This window comes from Pholis gunnellus, assembly GCF_910591455.1.
Source record: "Pholis gunnellus genome assembly, chromosome: 11".
Taxonomy (NCBI): Eukaryota; Metazoa; Chordata; class Actinopteri; order Perciformes; family Pholidae; genus Pholis; species Pholis gunnellus.
The window spans coordinates 6,901,971-6,912,659 of NC_136538.1; the positions used below are offsets into that span (position 1 = coordinate 6,901,971).

A 10,689-nucleotide genomic window follows, 5' to 3' on the forward strand; every position below is an offset into this window, starting at 1 on the left:
AGCTCGAAGTTTAGACAATTCATGGAGGCGAGGAATTAAGGCAAAAGCATCCTTAAAAATTAGAAAAACATAATAGTCAACTCTGTCATAAAATCATGTTTTTGAGGACTGGGCTACTTATCATGTGGTATAAAGTATGTGGCCAAATTTCAATGGTTGAGTGTCCAGGAGGCATTGAGTTTGTTATTAAAATATAAACATATTCATGTAATACGAAAGCTATAACATATTTCTACTGACAAAGCTCACATGCTATTATTTAAATACCTTAAATACCTTATTATTAGTTTTGACGTCTATGTATTATTTACAACTTTGTGCGGCCATGAGTACTTCACAATTACTCTGACAGTGTTTGAAGGCAGCAATATTTTGTTATGGTTTTACGTCATCGACGTAAAAGGGGGACGTTCCAGCCGTTTCGACTGGTGGAGAATAAGTCACGTGCGCAATGCAAATGAGACAGCTGTCCGAGAGGAAGGATCTGCTCAGCGGCTCTGCGGGCTGAAGATGGCGGACGGAGAGACTAGTCTCGGAATGGCCTTTTCAGGCGCATCCGATATGGAAGAACCTGCCGCAAAAAGGTCGAAAATCAGTCCGGTAAAGAAATACGGATTCAAAGTCGCTCAAGAAGACCTATCCTCGTGTGTCTCTGGGGCCAAAGAGAGCCGAGAGGCGGCGATGAATTGTACGCAAACAGCGGAGAAGGAAGCGAAGCCGGCGATGGCGGTAGAGCAGGCCCCAGCGGCGCTAGGCGGAGACAACAATGGACTGGGACTGCTGGTCTCCGAGCCGCACAAACCAGTCGTGAAGCTAGACGACAGCGCGGTGCTCGGGACGACGGAGGAGAGCGCCGGTATGTGAAGAGACGGACGTTTAACAAAGCTTCACGTATTTACGCGACTTACTGTGGGACAATGCTTGTTTTACCAACTAGTAGTTAAACCGGCGAGTTTGAAACAGAATATAACGTTAACGTTAACGTAAATTAACGTGACATTCTAGGTAACGATAAAACACAGTGAAGACGCGTGGGCGTTGGACTTCAGAGAGGAGGAAGTTAACGTTACTTCTCATGACTGCAACTTTAACTTTTCTGTAGTTGACGCTAAACATGAAAGAGAAAACTGTCCGTGACGCGTCATGTGGGGATTTTTACGACGCTGTTTTATTTGCTTCACTAAACTTTTGATTGACACTTGGCATTCTTTAGCCGGGTGACGTTACATCTCCGTCCCATAACGAGGCTGTTAACCACGGCTAAAGGCTGTAAATGAGCATTGTGATTATTAGTGATAGCCTCCACTTATCTCTAGTTTTATATATTCATTTAACAAACTTTCTCTGTACTCAGGTTTCCTCGGACATGACGATCTTCCCTCCAACGGTCTGGCCGTCACGCCGGACCACATCAACGAGGACGACGACAGGTCCTCACACGCGAGCTCCAGTGACTGGGCACCTCGACCGCAAATAGGTAACTGGTTAGGAGAATTTGAGTAGCATTTGACCAAAAAAAAAAAAAACTTACCTGAAGCTGCACTGATTTTATATACTTGGTAAGAAGAAAATAGTTAATGCTATCTTCTAATTGCATGCAGCGTATACATTGTAGTATACCCGTCATACTGAGTTGTTGTGTTCTCGGCCAGGCTCCTACAGTTTCATCCAGCAACACATCAGAGACACAGACCCGAGGACGATTCTGAGGGATCTGCTGCCCGAGACCGTCCTCCCTCCAGATTTGGACGACATGACACTGTGGCAGATTATCATCAACATCTCAGAACCTCCGAAAAGAAAGAAGCGGAAGGATATTAACACCTTAGAAGATGTGGTCAGGCTACTCCATGAAAGTAAAAGGATCCTTGTGCTGACTGGTGCTGGGGTATGCATTTACAGTCCTATTTAACAGTGGTACTGTTTGAATTACTATGTGTCGGAGTGAATACAGAGTACCAGTGATAATGCTCTTCAGTCAGTATGCTTGTATTTTGTATTTTTGTTGTAGGTGTCAGTTTCGTGTGGAATACCAGATTTTCGCTCCAGAGATGGGATTTATGCACGGCTTGCTGTAGATTTTCCTGATCTTCCAGACCCTCAAGCTATGTTCGACATTGAATACTTCAGACGGGACCCGAGGCCCTTTTTCAAGTTTGCTAAGGTTTGTTCATTGTGTCCACTTCAAATCATGATCCTAGCAAGCCTTGGAGTCGGTCCTCAAGAGTTGAATGCATCCTCTTTGTTACAGGAGATCTACCCGGGCCAGTTCCAGCCTTCACCCTGTCACAAATTCATATCTATGCTGGACAAGCAGGGGAAGCTGCTGCGCAATTACACACAAAACATTGATACATTAGAACAAGTGTCTGGAGTTAAGCGGATTATCCAGTGTCATGGTGAGTGATACAGCTTATAGATGGATCTTGCTTATTTTTTTAATACATTTCTGTCCATGAGGATTGTGAAAGTCAACTTTAAATTCTTATTTCAGGGTCGTTTGCAACTGCTTCCTGTCTCGTCTGTCAAGACCAAATGGGTTGTGAAGCTATAAGGGAAGACATCTTTAACCAGGTATTTATTCATTTATATTTACACATTCACATGCACTGCTGGACACGAATGGAAACACTACGTATTAAGCAAAACCTGCAACAATTGAAATCCATTATTTCGTAGTTATTGCATAAAACAAGCATCTTCCAGCGTAGACCCTTGCAGGACCCAAGGAAGCTGACGTGAATACATTTTCAGAGTGAGAGATCTTGTACACTTTGTGTCAGAACCAGAGCCAAAGCCGGAGCGGTACCATTCCAGGAGCGAAACTAAAGATGAATTGATCCTTTTCACCGCAGATATTTTGACTTGTCGAACAGGTGTAACCAACAACCATCATTATTTGCTGCATTGCATTATTGGCTTGAAAGTAGGAAATTGTTAAAAAAAAAATTAAAAAACTGCCGTTGGCAAGGCTGTCAAGATAAAAGTTGGACATGCAAAGTTTAAGCTGTGCAGACTTTTAATGGGGAGAAAAAGAAAATTGGTGCTCATTACGCTGTATGTTTATCATAAAAAAACAACTTATGGTCATCAGTATTGTCGACACGTACGTCAGTTAAAATACTGATTGAAAGCATCAATCAGTGAAATCAACTCTACAGTCAATTTTGTAGACGTTTACATAGTGGTGGTGAAAAGTTGTCTCTCATTAATATACTGCAAATAAGGCTTGTTCCTTAAAGTTCATAAAATTAGAAATAAACTATCAGGTTGATGTTGCCTTAAACATAAAATACTGATCCCAGTCACTTCCACACAGTGAGGCATACAGCTTATTAATTAAACACCGGTATTGGATCGGTACTGGGTATCGTCTGAGACCCGAAGCCCAGGTATCGTGTTGGTATGGAGAAAGGTTGAATCAATGCAAGATGGAAATTGCCTTGGCCCTCCTTTTAACAATATTTCGTTATAATGCTAACAACGTGAAATCATTCGGTAGGTTGTCCCTCGTTGTCGACGTTGTCCAGATATTCCCCTGGCGATCATGAAACCTGACATCGTCTTCTTCGGAGAGAATCTTCCGGAAATGTTCCACAGAGCCATGAAACAGGATAAGGACGAGGTGGACCTCTTGATCGTCATCGGCTCTTCACTTAAAGTTCGACCAGTTGCCCTCATCCCAAGTATGTTTGTCAGATGAATGGCTATATGTTTTCTGTAAGCCAATGTGTTTCTATTGTGCGTGCGTTTAACCCAAACATACCAAACCTTTTTTTTTGCTCTTCATCCCGTTCAGACTCCATTCCACATGAAGTGCCTCAGATCCTGATCAATAGGGAGCAGCTGCCTCACCTCAACTTTGACGTGGAGCTACTCGGCGACTGTGACGTCATTGTCAACGAGCTCTGTCATCGGTTGGGTGGAGACTTTGAGCAGCTCTGCTACAACATTGAAAGACTCACTGAGACCACAGAGAAGCCCCCCCGGCTACCAGAACAGCCACCAAGCGAGGCCTCGCCTGCTGCCGCTGATGCCGCTCAGGAGGAGCAGCAGAAGCAGCACAGTACGGACTCTGTAACTAAGCCTTCAGCGGAGACGGGAAGTCTGAATGTCACAGACACTGCTGGTAACGATGTGCCACCTCCAGAGCCTTGTCCAAACGCTCAGTGTCCCGGCGAAGAGACGGCCGAGCCTTCCGAGTTGCCAGCAGAGGACGCGCCAAAAGACGAGGCCGCTGAAGTAAAGAGCCAAACCTCCAACCTTGAATTTCGTAGACGATGCTGGATGAGTCGAATCAACAGAAGTCCAATCAGCAAACGCCTTGAGAGTAAGCTTTAGACCAGGGGTCCCCAAACTTTTTCCTGTGAGGGCCACATCACTGAACATATCGTTTGACCTAGGGCCCGATCATGGGGGGGGGGGGTTAATTTGATTAATTGTGCAGACTGAAAAAAAATCATAATGCGTCTCTGGTATTGTTCAGGGGGCCGGACCAAATGTGGAGGCGGGCCGCATCCGGCCCGCGGGCCGTAGTTTGGGGACCACTGCTTTAGACTATGGTGGAGCGAACACTCTTTACTATAATTAACAAGTGTGGTTTTATTTTTATGCATTATAACTATATTTTATATTTTGATGTATTTGAAAGTGAGACAGCGGTGAGTTAAAACACAGTTGCCAACCATTCATCATGCAGCTGCAAAATACATGTCAATCCAAAATAATTATAAATTCTTTTAAATCTTCTCGTTATTGATTTCAGCTCTTGTAAATTAGTTTTGTATTGTTTCCCACAGCAGGCCAGTACCTGTTCCAAGCACCAAATCACTACATCTTCCACGGGGCCGAGGTTTACTCCGACTCTGAAGACGAGACGTCGAGCTCCTGTGGGAGCGACAGTGACGAGTCCGAGTGCAGCGCAGATGGGGTTGAAGAAGAAGAAGAAGAGGACGACGACAGCGAGCCGGAAGACGCCGACACTCTAGCAGCGGAGGGAGAGACTTGTCTCAGAGACGCATTGCAACGCGCTTTAGCCAATAACGCCGCGTCAAGTGTGCAGACAGACAGTACTTCTGAAAAGACGCAAAGCACCACACACCTTTAAATGTAAACGTACCCAGTCGACAAAGCACTAATTGTCTTTTTTTTCTTTTTTTTTTTTATATATACATATATGTTTCGTATATTTTTGACTCATCAACCGTACTATTATTTTTCATAAAGGTGAAATTGCTTGACAACTTTGTTGACAACGGCAAGTTTTTCTTATGTGCCCAGTTTGGTCACGAGCATTGTGTCTGAAACTTCACGCTGTGTACTTCTTACTAAATAGAATGCAGTAGTCTTTGTTTATGGTTCAGACTTCTTTTCATGTGCTCATCTCATTTTCATTCACATTTTTGGGAAATTCTTCCGAGACGTCCACTGCCTGCAACGTGCCGATAATGCAACACTAGATTAAGCTTTAATTCCTGAATTGCAGTCATTACAGGCAAAGACTTTGAATGTCTCAGTCCATGGTGTGAACTCAGCTGTGGTCTAATGATGTGTTTTACAGTTGCTTCATGTTCCAATTAGAAATACATGTAAATATCTACGCCTCCTGCCTGCTAAATAGGGGATACTATGAGTTTCAGACACATACATAAATCTTTAGATGGTTTACTTGGAACACATTGTGTAACTTGCAATATAAAAGTTCAGCGCTGCCCTTTCATTAAGGGTAAATGCTAGAATTCAGAACAGTACTTTTTCATTTCAGACCAAAGAACGCTTTATCACCATGTTCCTCTGTTGTCATAAGCTTTGTATGTTAAATATATAACTATTGAAAAGGTGTTCCTTGCGACATGTGGCAGCTACTTTTTTATGGTCAAGCCTCTTATTTTTATACTCTGATGTGAGACATACTCCTCCAAGAGTAGATGCTAGTTTATATCTGTACAAAGTTCTACTAAGTTGTATTATTAAACCGTAGGAATATATTCAATGAGTTCGAGTTGAAAAATGGCACCTTTTTTTTCTCCTTCTCATTAAAGTGGTTTTATTGCCCATGTCACTTTTCATAGATTATAAAGTTAAAACATTCACTCCACAGAGGAGCCTACTGCCTGTAAACATTAAGTGTTGGTGGATGGACATATTTGAGCCAATGTATTGGATAAAGGTAAACTCTACACCAACATAATTAACATACCATCTACAAGGTCATGTTTTGTTTACGGTATAAGGAAATACAATTTTTTTTTTTTTACATCTTTATAGGGGTTATCTCTTCTTGGGTTCTCAGTAAAAAAAAAAATGAAAACCGACAATTTCTTGCTATTATTTCATGCACAACAGACTTCAATCAATCAATTCACAACATCTTTAAAGTGAAGGCGCGAGGCGAGAAAAGTGCGCCACCTAGCGTCAGAGTTCACCCTCACAGTTCCTCTTTTCACTTTGTGTGGCTTTCTCAGCGTGTAGAGTCGAAGGGTTTGAGAGAGACAACGAATGAGTTACATTTCAACATTGTTGTATTCGAAGGAAAGTGTCTATAACAGGAATACAGTGCGATATTCAAGGTTTAACTTCGGTAGGGTGTCGTTAACGTCGGTGAGGGTAAACGTAGTTGGTGGAATACCATTGTTAAACGCCCCTAGTTTGCGCATGCGTGGTATGGTAATATGAGGTGTAATTTGAACCTGTAATTTCGCTGTAATATCTGGCTAGTCGTCAATATGTTGACGGTCGGTGCATTCATATTGAGTCCTTGTGCACGGCCCAGTTGACTAACGCTACCATAAATACAGCTTGAGAACTTTATTTTAATTTAAGCCTTTGGAACTACATTTCCCAGTTTTCTTTCCCTCAGCTGTTCGGTGTTACGACGTGTCGTAAAAATGCTGTTAACAGCTAAACCGAGATGGACACCGCCAAAGACGCCTGACAGTTTTTGTCTTTACCCTTAATTGTTATCTTAGATGTTAAAATGTTTATCCAGCACACAGGACCGCGGGTGTAAATGGAGGCCATGGAAGATGACAGTTTGGACCTAAAAGACGATCACAACCACAACTATTGTGCGAGCAGCAGCAGCAGCAGCAAAGTCCGCACGTATCTGAGCAGCCAGCTCTCGGATGTAACGACGGTCCCGCAGTCCGCCTGTCCGCCGGTGCCGGGAGGAGAACCTGGGACCCGACGAGGGAAACTGTGGTCCGGTACCACCGGGTCAAAGTTCATGGACTCGGATTCAGGCAGTGAAAGCAGCGAAGTCAGCGAGACTGACTGCACGGCTCCGCCAGCCGCTGTTGAGGGAAAATTCAGCCTTGATTCTACTTCCAAGTTCCGTAAGTACACATAAAGCAGGCACTGTCACCGCGGGGCCTGCTCTCCTGTGGTCACTCAGCAGCTCGGCCTGCTGCACTGGTATGTTCCTGGTCTGTGAGGCCTGGTGGCTTCGACCAGAATCCTTTGCACTGATATAACAGGTCATTTCAAACCTGACCAGCGTCTCCTCCTTTCACCCAGTTCTTAATGCAATGGCTGTAGAAGACTACCGCAAAAACCACTGGCCAAACCTGGAGAAGGCAATTGACCGTCTGCTGATCCAGAACCCCACAGACCACATCTCTGTTTCTTATGCACAGATATACAGGTAAACACACACCTGAGCTGGGCAACATTGCCCTACCGTATGTGATTTCTGTTGCCTCGAGGAACCTTCATAAAGTGGCCACGAGCATCACCGGTAATTTGAGTTAAACTGAACTGCTGGGTTTCTCCTTTTTTCTTTGTTTCCTATAGTTACGTCTACAAGTGTGTTTGTCAGCAGCACTCTGAGCTGCTCTACAATGATTTGACATTGAAAATAACAAATCATCTACAACAGGTTTCCACTCATCTACAAGTAAGAGAATCCAAATACAAGGGACGTATTATATACACAGCACCCACAGAAACTAAGCTGTTGACTAAAACTTTCGTGATTGTTTTCCAGGCCAGCCCCCCCGAGGACTTCATTGAGAACTTCAATGTTGCGCTGACGCAATACACAGCTTCTCTTCAATGTATAGTTCCTGTATTTATGTACTTGGTAGGCATCTTTTTTTTCCCTCCGTCTTATATCTGTTGTAAAGACGACATAGACCTTTTGGACGATTAAGTGAAGTTCACCGCTGCGCTCCGGTATCGCTCTTCCTCTCAATTCGTTTTCAGAACAAGTTCTACATCGAGTCCAAGCTGAACAGAGACCTGAGGGAGGATCTGATGAAGCTGTTTGCCGATCACGTCGCAGAAATACACGTGAACACACTGATGCGTGAGTCTGTTGCTCCATTTGAAGCCCTGATGGCCTCCATGACATTGGAAAATAGTTCCTCCAACATGTGAACTAAATCAAGGTGCAGATGTTTGTCTCTGATGCTGGAAAAGCACAGGGAGTTTTGCTTCAGGGTTTAGGAACGATGCCTGCAGAAGACTTCATTCCTTCCCTCCCTTCTTTTCTTGTTTCAGCTCTCCTCCTCAAGGCGCATTCCATGCCGTTCCAAGTGCAGCCATCTACAATGGCCAGTGTGGTTAAAGGCCTCCACAGCCTCCGACCAGGTGAGCCATGGTCATCGTCGCATCGAGGACTGTATCGTCCGTTTTGAATGTCATTTAAGCGCGTCTGTGCTGCAAGCTGATGTCATCTTTTTGTCTCCAAACAAAACCGCCGTGTAGGTTTATTTCCTCCACTTCACTGCAGCATGTCCCTCTCTTTCAGACTGGGCCCTGTTGGCCCCGGCTCTCTTCTCTGGGTTTATTCCCCAAATAAACCCTCCCGCTGTGGAGTCTCTGCTGCCCGACTACGCCGCTCATGACCAGAAGTTACAGCTGGAGCTCTCCATGAACGGCTTTCCTCGGTCTGTTTCCCCGAAAGCGTCGGTCTCGCACAGTCACAGTCTGAATACAGACACCCGCTTTTGATCAAGCCCTTCACTTTTAAATCACTGATGCGATGTGTGTTTTTTTTTTTTTGTTTTCCCAGAGGTGACCAGTCTCGCAAAAGGGCCAGCGATGACTCCTGATAGCAGAGTCGGCAGATTCGATGCAGAACTATTACTGTGCCTCCTACATCTTTATCACGAGTTGGCTCACTGGACTAGCTACAATGTTGACAATGTGTCAGTTTCATCTCTCGACTCAAGGTTACAAAACACTGTGAACAACAACGAGAGAACATGATGTTGAGTTGTATAGCAGAAGCTTAGTCTTACTGCACTGAAACATTAAAAAAAAAAGAAAAAAGCACACAGACTTCCATGGTGGTGCTGTTCCTCTGAGATGGGTGTCTTCATGTTCTCCTCATTTGAAGAGTGCCTTCACGGTGCCTTCTGATCGGATATCCTACCGATGGATACGCCGATGATGGGTATTTCATTCCTAACCTTTAACATGGAAGTGTCTTTTTGATATACTGGGCTAATCGAGACTTTCTATTGCTGCTAACAATACTGTCCATGTGATAATACTACAACTCCCTCAGTTTTTCACCCACTGTGTCTGTAACCCAGTGGCTTCACTCTACTCCAGTGAGCGGGAAGAGACCCGAGAAACGCGGGGAGCGAAGTCATCGACCTCGGCTGTGATTCTCTTCTTCATGTTGCCTTTACTGTGTTGGTAAACCGGATTGTATTTTCCCGTTGCGCCAAAGAGGATTTGCGGTTTTTCTTCAATATATATAATGCATTGGCTTCATGCTGACATTGTTTAATGTTGCATACCGTCTGAGCCACTGAGCCATTTTTTTTTTTTTTCTTTTTTTTTTTTTTAAACTAGCAAGTTTTGAGCTGGCTTTGGTTGTTTGTTTGTTTCTTCGACTTGAATCAAATTCTAACTTTAGATATCACTTGTCTGTTTTAGCTTTGCATGTAGGATTGCCATGTAGGACATTACGCTGTTTGCCAGACAGCTTAACCAACCACAGCGTGGTGTTTTGACAATTTCAAAATTTGACTTCAGTTTGTTTGACAACTTGCCCTAAAGTGTCCCTAAACTGTAAATATATCCAATGATGCATGGAGTTTACAGAATTAATGATATGCAAATATTGTTTGGCCCGAGTCTGGCGTGCTTGTGCATTAAATGTTCCTCACATGTGTAGCCTTGTTCATGATGTAGATAGTTGTTTTTTTTGGTCTTTGCATAGTGATCAGTGTAAACCAGCTTTTGTCACGGATGCATTTTTGTTAAATGATTCACTTGAAGTATTTGATACAAAGGTCTTACACTGTTTTAAGTGTAAACAGACGCTCGGGCTTGCTTTTCGTTTCCGTCTGTGGGCTTTTTTTGGGGAAATGGTTCTCATCGTCTTTCAAATAAAACTGATTTCATTCATCATGGGTACACAGAGGTGGTTTTGGTTTCTCACTGTTCAATATTTTAAATCTGGGTTCTTAACGAATGTTCTCCTGAATAAGAAGGCGTTTTGATAAACGGTAGAAGAAAGTCCGACTCGTTGCAGATGCCAAACGTTGTTGTTATTGATGTACTGTGTTACTTGCTCACTTTCTCTCGTAACATGCTGCAATGTCCATGTTGAAACAACTGTGAATAAACTTCCACTTGGCTCAAATGCATTTCTTTACGCAACATTGGTGCTTTTTTAAAAAAATGGTCTGTTCCCGTGACTCTGCTGCATTAGTGTCTGGCAGGCTCGAGAAG

At 43.6% G+C, this 10,689-nt stretch overlaps 2 protein-coding genes across 5 annotated transcripts; both read left to right on the top strand.

Annotated features, from left to right (window-relative positions):
- Positions 1–451: 451 nt before the first annotated feature.
- On the top strand, positions 452–6,305 carry sirt1 (sirtuin 1; the record flags this gene model as incomplete). The annotated part of the gene is given in 10 exon segments (XM_079169435.1): positions 452–479; positions 482–856; positions 1,355–1,477; positions 1,653–1,888; positions 2,012–2,164; positions 2,252–2,399; positions 2,495–2,574; positions 3,503–3,686; positions 3,800–4,330; positions 4,800–6,305. Coding segments are annotated over 10 exon segments (2,166 nt in total). The 3' UTR covers positions 5,108–6,305.
- A 606-nt stretch (positions 6,306–6,911) lies between these two features.
- cacul1 (CDK2 associated cullin domain 1) lies at positions 6,912–10,589 on the top strand. Of its 4 annotated transcripts, XM_079169388.1 has the most exons (8): positions 6,912–7,334; positions 7,516–7,642; positions 7,792–7,894; positions 7,985–8,080; positions 8,203–8,305; positions 8,500–8,589; positions 8,750–8,888; positions 9,014–10,589. In XM_079169388.1, the coding sequence occupies exons 1-8, from the start codon at positions 7,010–7,012 to the stop codon at positions 9,051–9,053; spliced, it is 1,023 nt and encodes a 340-aa protein (XP_079025514.1). In that variant the 5' UTR covers positions 6,912–7,009; the 3' UTR covers positions 9,054–10,589. The 4 variants fall into 4 exon arrangements, with proteins under 4 accessions (XP_079025514.1, XP_079025512.1, XP_079025513.1 ...); XM_079169386.1 differs by having other exon boundaries at positions 7,792–8,080; XM_079169387.1 differs by lacking the exon at positions 9,014–10,589 and having other exon boundaries at positions 8,750–8,957.
- The last annotated feature ends 100 nt before the right edge of the window (positions 10,590–10,689 follow it).